Below are 16,286 nucleotides of genomic sequence, written 5' to 3'. Positions count from 1 at the left end.
CCACCCCACTCGCTGTACGAAGTAGGCAATATAATCGTTTGTCGGGAAAAGCCGTCCACTGAATGGTGCAGTGGACTCCCCGCAAGGATGAATGCCTTGTTGTTTACGAGGGGGGCTGCAAGGTTGAGTCATCGCAAACCTCTGTATTTTTCTGCTCGCCCGACTTGCATCTCCAGAGTAGTGTTTCCTGCTGTTACTGTCTCACGAAATTACACCATGGAGTCGATTGCAGATTCTCTCGGAGGACCCAATAACACATGGAAAGGACTCGGCGCGGCCGAGTTCGACTTTAGAAGTAAAGAACCCCAAGGTGGATGGATGGGCTTTGCTAATCTCGGGCAGGCGATACTACGACCAAGCCTACATTGTCCATGCTCGAGGCAATTGCTCAGACGAGCTTACTCGATGATGTCTTTGGGGAAGACCCAACCACCAACTCGCTTCAAGAATACGTCGCCAAGCGGACTGGCCATGAGGCCGCTCTCCTGGTCATGTCCGGCACGATGGGCAACCAGGTCGCCATCCGAACCCATCTCACCAATCCGCCGTACTCTGTTCTGTGCGACCACCGCGCCCACGTTCTCAACTACGAGGCCGGTGGCGTGAGCATGTGGACAGGGGCCACCGTCACAGGCATTGTCCCCAAGAATGGCCGGTACTTGACCCTCGAAGATATCCAGACCAAGTTTGTGCCCCCAACCGACGTCCACTTGTGCCCGACGCGGGTGATCAGCCTGGAAAACACGCTCAACGGCCTCGTCATGCCGCTGGCTGAGGTTAAGAGGATCGCGGAATGGGCGCATGCCAATGGCCTCAAGGTCCATATGGACGGCGCAAGGCTCTGGGAGGCGGTGGCATCAGGCGCTGGTAGCCTTTCGGACTACGCCAGCCTCGTGGATAGCGTGAGCCTTTGCTTCTCCAAGGGCCTGGGAGCGCCGATTGGAAGCATCATCGTAGGCTCGAAAGCGTTCATTGAACGTGCTAATTGGTTCCGCAAATCTATTGGAGGAGGCACCCGCCAGGCTGGAGTCATTGCGGCTGCGGCCCGCGTTGCCTTGGATGAGACCTTTGGCCTGGACCCGAATGGAAAGGATGGCAAGCTAAGACAATCCCATGCCCGCGCCAAACAAGTCGCGGAGATGTGGACGTCGCGTGGGGGAAAGCTGCAAGAGCCCGTCGAGACCAATATGGTTTGGCTTGACCTTGAGGCTTCAGGGCTTGGAATGAACGATTTGGAAAAGATTGGAAAGGAAAAAGGTCTGAAGCTGCTAGGGAATCGCCTCGTTGTTCACTACCGTAGGTGTTTCGAAGGCGATCTTGAGAGGGCCATTTGACTAACAGTGTGCAGAGATAACGGATGAGTCTTTACGCCGTCTTGGGGAGGTATTTGATGTGGCATTGAGCGGCAAGTTTGAACGCAGCGCCGATGACAGCATGCCGTATGGCTCTAAAAAGGAGTAGACAGTTTACTGAAACAAGACACATGACTGCTAGCAGGATAAACTTGATGTAGACGGGTGGAAAGTGAACTGTCGACAAGAGATGGACCTTATCCGACGCGCTGGATTCATCTGAAACGCGATGGGTACCACAAGCTGGTAATTTACACCTCCAAACAAGCTCAAACTGCCGTGATATGACGTAATGTAATTACAACTTGATACAACTCGATGACTCCACAGAGCGCGGACGCGCACAGACCACCAAGAAGTTGATGCCTGGAAAGTCAGGAACTCAAACTCTAGCTCGTCTGTTGATGATAGGTCGTGCACTTCACTTCGCGTTTTTGCCTTTTTCTCTGCGTTTCTGGGACGACGACCCTGCCAGACAGCCGAGCTGCTCTCCGTCCGTGTCCAGATTGATACAATTGGCGTTTTGCCATCGCCCCGAGTTGTCGAAGTTGGCTGGCAGGGAAGTTTCGCCGACAGTACGGAGTATCGATCGAGAATGGCTGAAGGCTAGGTACTTTTCTTCTGCGATGAGACAAGGGGGTACAAGCTTGATGATGCATATTGCTGATTTTGATTGATGGCAGTGATGTGATCGTCCATTGATGGCCTTCACCTGAGTTATCGGATGCACGGCACGTTGTGTTTATCTCCCAGACCGTATCATACTTTACACCAACATCGATAATCCCAACGTATGGGGTGAAACTGCGATCTCCACGCGTCTATGGTGGTTGTTTGGATTTTTGCTTCATTGTTGACGGGTTGGAATAGAGGAATTCCCTGTCCTTTACCTGTTGGCGATCTTCCCGATCAACCCGACACTCATCGCTGTGCTGCATAGCACCGCAATTGTTAATTCCTTCCAGTCTCCATTTACGGACACATTGTGAAGAATACAAGGAGGAAGCTGTGCAGTCCTGATTGGAATCTGCGGCCGACAGTTGAATCCATGGTCCCCCGTCAAGCCGGTTGAATGTTGCTTGGATACTGTTACCCTGGTGATCTGCGGCGAAGGACTGCACTGCCAGCATCACGTTATTTATACCCGTGTTGTGACTAGCAAAGGCAAGGATTATCTTTCTTTTAAACAAACCCAGTTAATCTGGGAATCGCCTTGCCTAGAGTCGTCAAAATGGACCCAACTCAGGAATCGACACAGCCCTATGCCGACCCCCGTCGGATGGGGTCCCATAATTCAGGCCTTGCCGATCAAGATGTAGCGGATATCATATGCATTCTCCATCCCAACTCGCCTCCCGCTCATGAGGCGGTCAACGCCACGGCGAAATGTGGGATGCAGCATATCCTTCAGCGCGATGATCTCGAGTACGATAACGAGGAGATCAACGGGGAGACCGACGCCCGAGACATTGCCCTGCGGTTCTCGTCCAGCGTGCACGATCCCTCGGTGCAGTTCTGCTTCGGCCGCAATCCGCAGCGCTGCGATGTCCTCTTGACCCCGGACCCCCACAACAAGCACATCTCGAACATGCATTTCCGGATCTTCCTGAATGCCGACGGGATCCTCATGCTGCAGGACATGTCCACGAACGGCACCGTGGTGGACAACGTGCGGCTGTGGAAGCGCCTCGACGAGACGACGCACATGCTGGTTAACGGGTCCGTGATCCAGGTCGCCTCGGATAATAGGAGGAACAGGGAAGTTCGGTTCGTGGTGCGGGTCCCCCCTCGGGATGGCTTTCATACGGAATATCAGAACAACCTCATGGAGTACCTGCGGCGCATCCCGCGGCAGAAGACCGGGCAGGGTCCGGCGCCACAGGGACGGCAGGTCCTTCCGCTTGGCGTCGGCAGTCCGTATGGGATGCACTGGGGCGGCGGCTCGCTCTACAACGTCACGGGGCAGATCGGCAAGGGGGCGTTTGCCACGGTCTACAAGCTGGCGACGAAGCAGCATGGGGTCGTCTATGCCGCGAAAGAGCTAGATAAACGGCGGTTTATGAAGAATGGTGTCCTAGACCAAAAAGTCGACAATGAGATGAAGATTATGAGAGGTCTCCGTCATGTGAGTAACAACCCCTCTTTCGTCCGTTTGAGTGCGCAGCTCATCTGTCCTATAGCCGAACATCGTCCAGTATGTGGATTACCATGAGCACGACCGATGGGTGTACATCATCATGGAGTATGTCCCCGGCGGCGAGCTGTCCACGTATCTTCAAAGTCATGGCAAGATCCCCGAGGACATGGTCAAGACCATTGCCCGACAAATCCTTCATGCGCTGGCGTATCTCCATCGACGGAAGATCACCCACCGCGATATCAAGCCCGACAATATCCTCATCGCGTCGCTCGACCCTCTACGTGTCAAGCTGTCGGATTTTGGCCTCTCAAAGGTCGTTCAGGACGAAACGTTCCTCAAGACGTTCTGTGGGACTCTCCTCTACTGTGCGCCCGAGGTGTATCCGGACTACGATAGCTATCGCAAAGCACCCAGGAAAAGGCGGCGACTCGGTGATCCGTGAGTTTCTTCTATGTTCCTGAAAGAGAACGCGGCTTACTGAGAATGACAGGTCACCGAGGACATCCCCTTACGACCATTCAGTCGACATGTGGTCGCTCGGTGCTGTATTGTATCATCTCCTTTGCGGTACGCCTCCTTATCAGGGCCGTGTGGAGAACCACGGCGCCCAAATGCTACGCACAATCATGACTACGGACCCGGATTTCGACCTTCTGCGTAAGGAGGGCGTGTCAGAAGAGGGAATCGATTTCATTTCCCGGTTGCTCCGGCGCGATCCTCAGCTGCGCCCCCGGGAACGAGAGTGTCTGCAACATCCGTGGCTGGTGGATGTCGAGGACATTGACGAGTACCCCGACGAGGAGGAATCGGAGTCGGAGAAGCAACTGGATATCATCAGTGAGGAGTCTGACAAGGACGACTTTCCAGATGCGTCGCAGTTGTCGATCCACGACAACGATGATGACCGCGACGGTCGGCCAGACGCCGTCCAAGCAGACCCCTCCGGCAGCAACGAGGTTGAGAACAAACGGCCTCGTCTTGGGAGCAACGAAGTGCGGTACCCCGAGCTACCGAAGCTGGAAAATCTTCCAATGGCGGCATTCCAGCCTCCGACGACCAAGACGCCTGGCCGATTGTTTGGGGAGATCACGCCGTCCGCTCCGAACCAGCCTGACAACGGTTTGGCAGAACTGGACCCCAACCTTTCCGAGCTGGAAAACGTCAGCTTCTCCAGCTATCATTCGTCTAGTGGTGAGTCGATGGGTGATGCTGACCTTTTGGCTGCCGTCCATTCTGTCCCTATGCCCCGGTTTGGCGAACCGTTGACTACATCACCCAGTCTCCAGGGCGGGAGTTCCCCGGGCAACAACGCTCCTCAGGAGACAAGTTTCCCCGTCGGCACTCCCACCACGCCGCAGAATCGGCGCCGGCGAGTCTGGACCTCTGCTAATGATGATGTACCAGACAGCGACCGAGAAAACGCCGAGGCGACCGAAATCACCCCAAGGGTGGTGCGACAGGGTCGCTGGATGGATGGCCGCCCGATGCCCGACACGGCGAGCGAAAGCTCCAACCCGAACTACTTGGAGGATGAACCTACGGATCAGGACTTGGCCGAACTCGCGACGACGCTCGACGCACGGACCGGACGCGCCGTCAGCGAGCTCCCCGCAACCTCGTACGACACCGCCAACGAGGACTCGGCCACGGAGCGGATCCTGGCGCGGCTGCAATCCCCTCCGACCTTCGTGAAACCCCGGCCGATCCTGGGCAAGCTGGTCACCGTTCCCGGGTCGATCTTTGACCTGACGATCCGGCTCGAGGACCGCATGACGTCCTGGGGTCGCGGGCTGCAGGCGACCGTGGTGTACCCTGATTCGATGGACGTGCGCATCCCGGCCTACGCGCTGGAGCTGACCTACTGGGCCCCGGGTCTCGAGGCGCGCATGGCGGAGGGCGTCGACTGGAAGACGCTGCCCGGCTTGCGCATGCTGCTCTCCACCAAAACGTCCAAGTGCATCTGGGTGAACGGCGTGGAGCTGCGGCGCGCGCCGGAAGGGTTCTCGTGCTACGGCAAGCTGTACACGGGCGACATCATCACCGTGTTTCAGTCCCGCGACCGGTCGCAGTACCTGAAGTTCCGCTGCGAGTTCTACCTCGGCGACAGCGCGCGCACGCGGCCCGCGGACGAGAAGTTCACCGTCGAGCATGGATTGCTGCCGGCGAAGAGCGCGAGTCGCGATTCGCCGACCAGCCGGGTGGGGATGGAGGATGTGTATGCGTAATTGCTATCTATTCCGGGGTTTGGGATGACGGTACTCGTAATAGCTGCATGTTTTGTGTCTGGGTTTTTCGGTCTTGTAAAGTTGAGCGGGCGAATGTGTTCTCGACTATCCATCATTCATCCTGTGCGTGTACATAGGGTTGACTAATACAGTAGCCACAACACAACTCTTCGAGATTGCGGAGCACTCCGTACTGTGCCCCTTGTTCCTGATCTTGACGAATACCGCGTACAGTAGTTGGCTTCCGCCGCTTCGGCCCGAGCTAATAGGTAATCGGCTAAATTAAACCCCAGATAGCGAGCTCGCAGCCTCCCTGAATCAAGTTGAGAGATACACTTACGCTTCTCGCAGGGGCCGCAGGATCTTGAAGAGGAACAACTGAATCTTAATAATCCCGTACTCCGCGGATCTTGTCATCGTGTCGATCAGAAACTGAATAAGAACCATTCACTGGAGTTGCCGGGAATCTGATCCCTGTCGGTCTTATCGGACCCCAACCTGGGAGGAAACTGTGTTTCGTCTCTTTTACAACGTATCAACCCTGCAGCACAAGCGCGGCTGTGTCTTGGCCCTCTCAAAAGCCCCCGTGGACGCCATGTTCTTTTTACATGCATACCATACTGTAGTTAAGTTTTAACTATCGGCAATAATGGCCCCTTTTCGCCGATACCATAACACGCCCTCCTGCAGTTCTTCTGCAAGCATAAATCCGGGAACAGGTACTGTACTCCATAGTAACCATGCTATTATGTATTTTACTTCTTGATTCACCTCTTACCTCCGTGGACTTGTGATTTTGTCTTGCCTCTGCTGTCTGCAAATGTGACAGTTGTATCCGTAGTTGTCCATTCGTCCTGTATATACATACTCCGTCCTTGGGGACCGATTTCAATTTGCGACATGAAGTTATGAACACGAATTCGGAGAACAGTCCCCCAATTACGTTATCGGCCAGAGCTGATCGACCCACCAAATATGCACTAAAACGGTTAGGCAGTTCTTGGAGCTGTTCGATGATTGGCTCGAATAATCAATATCTCCCTAACAGGGAAGTTGGGGAAATTTAACGTAAAGCTTTTGCTGTTTTCTGTTTGATCGTTCTCCATGGATCGCGCGGACAATTTGAGCCCGTGCTCTCCTCGAAAAAAAAGTGTAAAAAGGCCAACAAACACACTTTCAACGTCCGCCAAAATTAAATCAAGAGAGAGAAAAGGTTGAAACGGATTGAAGACCCCCCCAAAGTGCTGAGTATTTTTTACTCGACATGTTGCAGCGATAACCTTTTCCCAATCAGCCACTGAGACCCCCCTCCCGGCCTCTGCTGGACCGCCAGGTCTTGCTTTTGATTTGGAACCTCTCCTCGTGTTCGTATCTACGTGCTCCGAAACCCACCTGGCTAGAGCTGATTCTTGGTTGCTCACTCGTCTGAGACCGAGAACGACGGCAACAACAGCCGAGTTTTCCTTCTGTTTTTTTCTCGATTGCATATCAATCAGGTTTCGCAAGAACTCTGGTTCTTTGCCGGCCGCGTCTGGGTTTCTTTTGCGTTGGCGACTAACTGTTCGTTTCTTTTGGGTCGGGAGGTACCTGGAACTCAGGTCCGGAGGGGAAGGATATATAGAAAAATAAAAAAGAAGCCCGACACCGGACTTCTTTTCCTCCAACCGAAGCTCGCCGTAGCCAAACTCCGTCTTTCACCGTGGATTCCTCCAAGTTCACCCTCCCCCTTCGTCCTCCTCGTCGGCCGCACGCCTCTCGCTTGCGACCGCGTTCCATCATCGTCGCCGATCGTCGTCGCTCTCTTCTTCTTCTGCGCCGCAGCAACCAGAGCGAAGTTCCGAGTCGCCCGCGCACGAGACGGCCTCCGGCCTCTCTGCGGGACGTCATCATACCTCCTCCGCCCGCGCGCCGCCCTTACCCACCATCCCCGCCACGCCGACTGACACGAATATGGACCGGTCCTGGTCGCCGTCCCCGATTGGGTCTCCGTCATGGGCGTCGCGGTCCCCGTCGCCGCTGTCCGGCGCTGGCGCCGGCGGCTGGTCGAGTCCCGGCTTGAATCCGCCCCCGACGAGTCCGCTGCCGCAGTATCCGACAACCCCGGGGTCCAGCGGGATTTCCTGGGCCGCAGCAAAAGCCAAGAGCGACCGCGTGCGTAGTTACCCGTCCTTTTCCACACGGAATCAGGGGTTTTTCTCCCGCAACAAGCGCAGAATCACGGCGAGTTTGCCGCGATTCACCTTGCCGCAGTTGAGTGACTTTCGAGGGCATCATTATAAACACGGGTCAAGAACATGGAAGGGCCGCATGATGTCGGCTGCCGGGTTTTTGTTGCGGAGAAGTAAGCTGCGGCTCTTTTTACTATTAGGGTTTATACTGTTCATTGCTTACTACAATTACTGGACACGTTAGTCACCTGCCCGCTCCTCCGTTGATCTCTGAGAAGCTAATCTGGTAATCGCACAGCCATGTTGGAGGCGTATCGAAGATCCTCGCTTGGGGGAGGTCGGAAAATTGTCATGATTGTACCGGCTAATATTGAGGGAGGCGTCATGGAGTGGAAAGGTGCTCGCGAATGGGCGATTGAACGCGTTAGTTTAGCGAACAAGAGAAAATACGCGCGGAGATGGGGCCACGAGCTGGAGATTGTCAACATGATAGCGAAGAAACGATATGCGCACGAATGGCGAGAGAGCTGGGAGAAGGCCGACATCATCCGGGAAGCGATGCGAAAATATCCACATGCGGAATGGTAGGCCTTTCTAGCGGGGTTTATATGAGACCGACAACTGACGGTGTAACCTAGGTTTTGGTGGATTGACTTGCACACGTACATCATGGAATACGACACTTCGATCCGCGGCCATCTGCTGGACCACCTCGACAAATATACCTACCGCGACGTGAACCAGCACAATCCTCTGAACCTGACACACCCATTTACCGACTTCTATCTCGACCCCATCTCTCGATCGGTGAATGCAGACGGCGACCCCAACTCCATCCACATGGTTGTCCCGCAGGACTGCGACGGGTTCAGCCTGGGCACGTTCCTCATGCGACGCTCGACCTGGTCGGACCGATTACTGGACATTTGGTGGGACCCCGTACTGTACGAGCAGCGCCACATGCAGTGGGAGCACAAGGAACAGGACTGCCTTGAGCACCTGTACACCCACCACCCGTGGATCCGCACGGGTATGGCATTTGTGCCGCAGCGGCGCCTCAGCTCGTACCCCCCGGGCGCCTGCGGCAACGGTGACGATCCCGCCGTGCACTACCAGGAAAGTCAGCGCGATTTCCTGGTCAGTTTGGCCGGGTGCAAGTGGGGGCGTGACTGCTGGACCGAGATCTATCGGTACCGTGAGCTGAGCAATTGGCTAAACCGCACGCGATGGGAGAAGTTCAAGGACTTTTTTACAGATATTTACCGAAGATTGGCAGGGAAGCAGACGCTTTATGAGGAGCATCATCAGTGGTGATCTCCCTTTCTTGTTTTCGTGTTCAACACCTAATTCTTTTGATTTTATTCGTCTGTTGACCTGGATCGTATCATCATGATGGTGATGAATGGCGTTTGGTCTTGTACAGGAGTCGGCTGTCTGTCCTTTTGACTTGCTGGTTCATGTCTGACTTGATTTATTTTCGAGATGGGCGTTTGTATATGATCATTTACTTCATGTTGATACACCATTAGGGTAGATTTGTGTACCTAGGTAGATGTATAATATGATGGCCTGATGAGCCAGGCAATTGATTCATGTATGCTTTATCCTGCAGATTAATGTGAAGCGCGGAGCTTGATAGTTGATCCATTCATCCTTACATGGGCACTTTTGGCCGGGTTTGCGGTTGCGCACTGCAATGCAGCGACAATCATGAGGCTATCAACCTGGAGACTAACTTCTGACATTTTGTATGCCTTTCAGTACTACTGTCCATTGGAGAGGATGGTGGTGACGCACTGTCAAGCCAGTTGACCTCAACTCTGACCGCCCTGCAAACCAACCAATCAGAACCACCCAATTGCAGAACCTCTCAACATCGATCATCAACGTCCTTTCGACTCCAGGATCAACTCCGCACCTCCAACCTCCCTCGCTCAATTTCTACGCCAACGCGAATTTCTCGAAGCACATATCCGTTCCAGGAACAACAGAGGAAACGAAGGGGGAAACAAAAATGCCAACTCCCGAGTCCGCCGCCTTTCTGGCCAAAAAACCCACCGTCCCGCCCACCTACGACGGCGTCGATTTCGAGGACAACGTCGCCGTCCACAACGCGCGCGATGCCATCATCCGCGAGCAATGGGTCCGCAGCATGATGTCGCGGCTTGTCGGCGAGGAATTGGCCAAGTGCTATCGCAGAGAAGGGGTGAATCATTTGGAGAAGTGTGGGAAGTTGCGCGGTACGTTCAACATCCTCAGATTGTGGGGGAACATCTGGGCTGATTGATGCGTATATAGAGAAATATTTCGAGTTGCTGGGTGAGAGGAAAGTTAAAGGGTATCTCGGGATGGAGAAGAACTATTATTCGAAGGCGGGGGAGAAGGGGTCGCAATGAGCTAGGGGTGTCTGGCTTTGGGGTGCGTTTTCTCATGGAGTGCATCAGATAGAATTGGCGGTCGTGCTCCGCCGCATGGATCTATGGTGGGATGAATTGCTGGGTTGGGCTCGTGTATTGTATATATTCCCGAATCAAGTGTTTCATTATTTCTGGCATGAACTGGGATGATCTTCTTAGTAGTAACTACCCGTTGTACTTGCGGTCATAGACCGCGATGGATGCGACGCTCCCGGCCCAACTGTCGGGTCCCCGTCGCTATCCTCATCATCGCCGTCAATGTCTAATCCTGCGAGCTCCCGCTCGACGTCGTTCGGAGGCCCCCGCAGCCGCGCGAGCTGGTCCTCATCCAAACATGGCGGCACGTACGCCGGCGGCGTGTTGTGAATGTCTCTCCCGGACGGGAGGTTACCCAACAGTGAATCGGACGGCGGGATGATGTGCGCGCTGATCTGCTCGATCTCTCAGTATCGACATCCGCCGCTATCGGGACCAGGAAGGAACTGACCGTGTCGTTGATCCCGACGTCGCACTTCCGACAGGTCCGGCATGCGCGCCCGCCTGATTCCGTGCGGTAGGCTGTCTCCTATTCTGGCGCACGGCGGTGGCAATTGCGCCCTCGTTCGGCTGCTGTTCGACACCGTACTCGGTGTCGATGTTACCCCGTGGATCGGGTTCCTCTCTGGATGACACACCGCGTCGGGTCTCGGGGTGGCTGACCTCGTCAGCGGACGGTTTTGAGGCGGCGCTGCGCCGGATAGCGGCGGGTGCGCTGCCGTACTGGTGGGTGAGGATTGCTGATGTCTGTGACATGTCTTGTTGTTGATTGGCTTGTGAGGCGCTTTGCTCCGCGGGAGTTTGGGTGACGGGGTTTATGGACTGGTTGTAGACGGCTTCCTTGGGGGGTTGATAGGGGAGTTCTGAGGAAGGTGATTCTGGTGTAGAAGACCCTGCATCATCGCCTCGGGGAAGCTCCCCAGTTACAGGGCTAGTCTTCTCGAGCTTCCGCTCTTCTCGCCTCTCCGCCCAGCCCTTGCGCAGCCGCGACAATGTGCTGCCTCCCTGGGACCCGGCGCCCGGGGACGAGGACGAAAAGTCCCCTGTTCGCCGTAGGCCAAGTATCGCCCTCGCTGCCCGTAGCCATGCAATACCCTCACCCGTCTTCCCGCCCATCTCCGCGTCGATTCCGAGGAAGCGACAGGCGCGAGCACGCGCAACCTTACCCAATGTTTGCGTGTACTTGATCAAATCCTCGTCGACCTTTCCCCTGGCCCCCGTGACCGCAGACACGGACGCCGACGTCAGCCCAGCCGCCGCCTGTTCAGCATACTCCGCGCTGCGAACACATAGCCGCGCAAAGATTGACGCGCGGACCTTGGGGATCTCCGGCGCCTTGACCATCCATTCCTTGTCATGCGGATTGCGCGCCTGCACGCACGCAAACATGTACGCGTCGTCCTTGAGGATCGCCAACAGGGTTGCTTCTGCCAGCGCCAGCGACGCCAGCGCCGTCTGCACCGTTGCCTTCAGCTCGGTGGAAGCCGAGCTAGTCGTGTCCTCCTCTCCCTCATTCGCCGTCATCGTTGTTGAGGAAGCAAGCCACGTATGCACCGAGTATGCCTGCAGCAGCCACCGCGTCGCATTCTGCACCACCGCCGTCCGCTGCTCCGTCGTCGCCGTCGTCGTCGCATATACCATTCGCAACACCCCAGCCCGCGCCAGCCCCGCGAGCACGTACCCCAGCGTGCTCAGCACGAAGCCGATCTCAAAGTCGATGCCGCGGCCGCGCACCCACGTCATCCGCTTCCCTGGTATTTTCTTACTACCGCCGCCGTACTGCGGTCGCCATTCGACTTCGAGCTCATCGCGTAGCGTGATGTCCACCACCCCCCCCGTGGCGGTTCCGCAGGCGGAAGGCTTTCCGCTCAGCCCGCGCGAGATGGTGAAGAGGTATGGGATGTACTCGAGAAGCGCATTATGCACTGTCTGCAGATGCGTCTCGCGGTCGCGGGCGGAAAGTCGCTTGTGCTTTTTCAGGGCCAGGCGCAGCGCGTGGCGCGCGATGGTGGCGGACTGCGGAAGGGAGGGGTGCGTGCTGGAGGTGAGGTAGCTTTGGAAAGAAAGGTGGGAGGTGGTAGGTAAGCAGAAATCGTAGACCATTGTTTCAGGGATTCGTCATGAGACGGGGCGGTCTTTTGATTATTTAGTAGCAAATGTGTCGTGTCGATCAACATTGTTGGAGAAGTTGATCGCTGGTGGGATGATGGCCCCAAAGGATCCTGCTGATACATAACCTGCTTACCATACATGCATACCCTGAGGGATTCTATTTCATACATTTTTTTTGCGATGTATATATATTTTGCAATGCATTGGCTCATTTGCCCTACTAACGGCCACTTGATACAGCTAATGTACACGAGGTTGTATTTCAGGTGACAGAACTCCCATCTACATCCCCAGACATGATGCGCTTGTTGTCGCGTTGTCGCCGGTCCACGGGTGACGTCTGATCGCTTGGGATACTCAGCTCGAAACCAAGTTGACGTGCGTTCCCAGGCGAACGAGGCATGACCGCGAGTTGAATCGAGCGTTGCGACTCCGGTCGGCCGCACTCGTGTGGCTTGTGATTATTGCTCCTGGAAACGCGAGACTCGCTCATATGTCCATATCAATGTCCTCGCCGTTCGCAAAACTGCTGGAAACACTGCTTATCGACGACGACTCGTCGCTCGCCGCGTACGACGCCCGGGCCCGAATCTGCTCCCCCCACTCCTGCACTGAAGTCGCCGAACCGCCCTCGATGATAATCTCATGGGGCTCGGGGTCCTTGCCCAGTACCGTCCCCGCATACCGTGACTCCTCGCCCGTCTTGCTGTGCTTCTTTTTCAACGCCGTCAGGAAATCCTCCTTTGCCGCCGACGTCTCGTCGATCACGTCCCCCTCGCTGGGGATGAATCCTGCCACGCGTCGGATTTCGCGATTTGCTGGGCCCTGGAACCAACTCAGGAATCCCTCCAGCCCGCGCAAATCTTCTTTTCTTCGCCAGTCCTCTTCGTAGTCTCTCATCTGCGGTCGCAGCGCCCCGGCGTCGAGTAGAGCTAGTCGGATATCCTCCAATGTAGGAATGGGGTCTTCCGGATGGCTGTTGGCGGCGTGTTCGGCAGCCGATGTGCCCAGGAGTAGCAGGTATCGCGCAGCGATATCGGTAAGAGTATCCATTACCGACGGCCGTGTCGAATGATAGCCCGCTGCGCGCAGGATCTGGATAATGGGAGGACGGAGGAGCGCATTGTGAAGGGCGCTGGTTCCCGACATGATAATAACAGTCGATTATGGTGCGAAGGTTCCGCGATTCGTGGTAATCAGCGGCAGGATGGGACAGCCTAGCCCCAGAAATCACCGTAATATCATGGCCATGTGCCAGCAGAACAAGGACCGGCCAGCACGAGTTGGTAAGGTTGGACAGCTTTGGACGATGACGGCTCAAAGAACGGTGAATGGTTCATTTCCTTGTTACGCGGCCCGTAAATTTTCCGTTTCACTTACATAATATCGTACTCGTATTTCCGTAACAAGCAATCGTTCCCCGGATCAAGGTCGACATAGCTCTTGCGCAGTCACGACTCTTTTCACGTCAACAACCCTCAGCACTCATCATGTCGGCCCCGCGACCGACTCTCAAACTCTCCTTTGGCAAGAAAAAATCACCCGAAGATGGCGCGTCACAAGGCTCTCCCACCGCCGCCGAAAGCTCTGCGCCAACCCCCCAGCCCAAGCTTACTCTGAAGTTCAGCAAACCGTCAGGAGACAAATCGAAAAAGAAGCGCGATGTCAAACTGGCTGATACAGCGCAGAAACGACGCGCCGATGACTCGTCCGAGGATGAACTTCAGGAGGAAGCACCGTCCACCGAGCAGCCGGGCCCCAAGCGGCTCAAGCTGACTTCGAAAAAACCGGGAGTCAAATCACTACGCCTGAAGCACAGGGGGTCAATTCCAGAGAGACCTCTGGGAGTGGGCTACGATTCGGAGGCATCTGATGCCGAACAGGACCCCGCCATGGAGGAGGACTTCATTCTGCGAATGGTCCCTGGCGAGGATTGTGAATACATTCGTCAGGCCATCAACGAGCGACGTCTTGACACTGCTCAGATTGCTTTCAAGGCCCTCACACGTGAAGGGAGGCGAGCAGTATTGAGGGTACGCGACAGGCTCTATGCGGCTACGTTGGTGGACATACCTTGCATCGTCGAGGGCCTGAAGAGCTGGGACAAGCGCTCGTTCTACAAATCTGCCGACATTTGCCAGATGCTGCTGGTGCTGGGAGCGATACAGGACGAAAAAGAGGCGCTGACTTATCCGCTACCTAAAGAGGTCGCTGTCCTGGACGAGAAGACCTATCAGTACCCGCATGGATTGACCCCTCCGCTGAAATACGTGCGGAAGCGGCGGTTCCGTAACCGAGTCAGCACCCGAACGATTGAGCAGGCAGAAAAAGAACTCAGAGATATCCTCGCCAAAGACAACGCTGCACTGAAGCCACCCAAGTTCGAACTGCTGGACCGCAGCTCAGTGTCACGCGCCGAGGGTGTGATGCAGGAGTCGGAGTACGAGGAGGAGTACGACGACATGCAGGATGCAGAGGGCGAGGTCGACGATGAACTTGCGCAGGATGGGGAAGGCTATGATCTGGAAGCGTTTATGGAGGCCGAGCTGGCGGCAGGCGCGGAGGAGGATGGACGGGAAACCTCCGAGACACCTGCGCCGCCCACCGCGCCGGAGCCGACGGGCGACAAGGGTGCTGAGTCGTCGGGCGATGAGAGCGAGGAGAGCGACCGAGAGGGTGGTCAGGACGAGGATCTTGACGAGGAACAGGAAGAGCGGAAGCAGTACCTTCAGGAACAGCATGACATGATCCGGGAGCTGGAGCAGATGGTCCGCATAGAAACGGAGCGATACGAGAGCCAGACGAACTCGATTCTCAAGTCGAAGATTGCCAAGCGGCTGCAGAGCTTGAAGCAGGACCTGGCATTGAAGAAGGCGTCGATTGGGGAGAAGGAAGCGGACGAATGAAGCTAGTTTCGATGCGTGTGCCTGCTGCTCCCTGTATTTCATGAATCAACGCAGGGCTATGATACAGAATCTCTTATGCGCACTGTTGGCGCTGGACAATGACTTCCCCCCTTTCCTTCATCGTCTGCTTGACGTCAAAACTTCGCTCCTCTCCAGACTTTTCCCTCCCCGCGCTAGACTCGCTGTCATTTCCCTTCCTCTGCCTCAACGCCTCGTCATGCTCTAATTTCTTCCTTTCCATCTGCGCTGCGGTATCCCCTGCGACCACGCCCGGTCCCGACGTCGCACTTCCGACAGGTCCGGCATGCGCGCCCGCCTGATTCCGTGCGGTAGGCTGTCTCCTATTCTGGCGCACGGCGGTGGCAATTGCGCCCTCGTTCGGCTGCTGTTCGACACCGTACTCGGTGTCGATGTTACCCCGTGGATCGGGTTCCTCTCTGGATGACACACCGCGTCGGGTCTCGGGGTGGCTGACCTCGTCAGCGGACGGTTTTGAGGCGGCGCTGCGCCGGATAGCGGCGGGTGCGCTGCCGTACTGGTGGGTGAGGATTGCTGATGTCTGTGACATGTCTTGTTGTTGATTGGCTTGTGAGGCGCTTTGCTCCGCGGGAGTTTGGGTGACGGGGTTTATGGACTGGTTGTAGACGGCTTCCTTGGGGGGTTGATAGGGGAGTTCTGAGGAAGGTGATTCTGGTGTAGAAGCCATTTGACCCTACCGGATTCCGTCGAGCATATGTATGTTTGAGTCCCAGAACAAAGCTGTGATGGATGTAGTCTACACTCCTTGCGCCTCATGACGTCAAGCATTGACAAGGCCGTCGAAGTGCCAAAATCTAATGATTTCGACACAGTACCGTATTGATTGGCAAATATTCCAACTCTTACTTTCAAGGCCAGTCAAGGTACTCGGTCTGCATAGATTTGCTGAGC

General features: G+C 55.7%; 8 protein-coding genes across 8 annotated transcripts; 5 read left to right on the top strand and 3 right to left on the bottom strand.

The window, feature by feature from the left end:
* Window positions 1–216: 216 nt before the first annotated feature.
* Window positions 217–1,461, top strand: VTN31DRAFT_4371 (uncharacterized protein; the record flags this gene model as incomplete). The annotated part of the gene is made up of 3 exons (XM_069404752.1): window positions 217–295; window positions 343–1,296; window positions 1,349–1,461. The coding sequence occupies 3 exons, from the start codon at window positions 217–219 to the stop codon at window positions 1,459–1,461; spliced, it is 1,146 nt and encodes a 381-aa protein (XP_069261694.1).
* Window positions 1,462–2,583: 1,122 nt separating this feature from the next.
* VTN31DRAFT_4370 (uncharacterized protein) lies at window positions 2,584–5,717 on the top strand (the record flags this gene model as incomplete). The annotated part of the gene is made up of 3 exons (XM_069404751.1): window positions 2,584–3,477; window positions 3,533–3,930; window positions 3,983–5,717. The coding sequence occupies 3 exons, from the start codon at window positions 2,584–2,586 to the stop codon at window positions 5,715–5,717; spliced, it is 3,027 nt and encodes a 1,008-aa protein (XP_069261693.1).
* Window positions 5,718–6,706: 989 nt separating this feature from the next.
* On the bottom strand, window positions 6,707–7,204 carry VTN31DRAFT_4369 (uncharacterized protein; the record flags this gene model as incomplete). Its single annotated transcript, XM_069404749.1, has 1 exon — window positions 6,707–7,204. The coding sequence occupies one exon, from the start codon at window positions 7,202–7,204 to the stop codon at window positions 6,707–6,709; it is 498 nt and encodes a 165-aa protein (XP_069261692.1).
* A 463-nt stretch (window positions 7,205–7,667) lies between these two features.
* On the top strand, window positions 7,668–9,199 carry VTN31DRAFT_4368 (uncharacterized protein; the record flags this gene model as incomplete). Its single annotated transcript, XM_069404748.1, has 3 exons — window positions 7,668–8,124; window positions 8,184–8,469; window positions 8,524–9,199. The coding sequence occupies 3 exons, from the start codon at window positions 7,668–7,670 to the stop codon at window positions 9,197–9,199; spliced, it is 1,419 nt and encodes a 472-aa protein (XP_069261691.1).
* A 700-nt stretch (window positions 9,200–9,899) lies between these two features.
* VTN31DRAFT_4367 (uncharacterized protein) lies at window positions 9,900–10,281 on the top strand (the record flags this gene model as incomplete). Its single annotated transcript, XM_069404747.1, has 2 exons — window positions 9,900–10,125; window positions 10,184–10,281. 2 exons carry the CDS (start codon window positions 9,900–9,902, stop codon window positions 10,279–10,281), a joined length of 324 nt encoding a protein of 107 aa, XP_069261690.1.
* A 2,658-nt stretch (window positions 10,282–12,939) lies between these two features.
* On the bottom strand, window positions 12,940–13,599 carry VTN31DRAFT_4366 (uncharacterized protein; the record flags this gene model as incomplete). Its single annotated transcript, XM_069404746.1, has 1 exon — window positions 12,940–13,599. The coding sequence occupies one exon, from the start codon at window positions 13,597–13,599 to the stop codon at window positions 12,940–12,942; it is 660 nt and encodes a 219-aa protein (XP_069261689.1).
* A 341-nt stretch (window positions 13,600–13,940) lies between these two features.
* On the top strand, window positions 13,941–15,356 carry VTN31DRAFT_4365 (uncharacterized protein; the record flags this gene model as incomplete). The annotated part of the gene is made up of 1 exon (XM_069404745.1): window positions 13,941–15,356. One exon carries the CDS (start codon window positions 13,941–13,943, stop codon window positions 15,354–15,356), a length of 1,416 nt encoding a protein of 471 aa, XP_069261688.1.
* Window positions 15,357–15,429: 73 nt separating this feature from the next.
* On the bottom strand, window positions 15,430–16,062 carry VTN31DRAFT_4364 (uncharacterized protein; the record flags this gene model as incomplete). The annotated part of the gene is made up of 1 exon (XM_069404744.1): window positions 15,430–16,062. One exon carries the CDS (start codon window positions 16,060–16,062, stop codon window positions 15,430–15,432), a length of 633 nt encoding a protein of 210 aa, XP_069261687.1.
* Window positions 16,063–16,286: the final 224 nt, after the last annotated feature.

Source organism: Thermomyces dupontii, assembly GCF_041956625.1.
Source record: "Thermomyces dupontii strain NRRL 2155 unplaced genomic scaffold VTN31scaffold_3, whole genome shotgun sequence".
Lineage (NCBI taxonomy): Eukaryota > Fungi > Ascomycota > Eurotiomycetes > Eurotiales > Trichocomaceae > Thermomyces > Thermomyces dupontii.
This window is presented reverse-complemented; position numbering and strand designations above follow the sequence as displayed.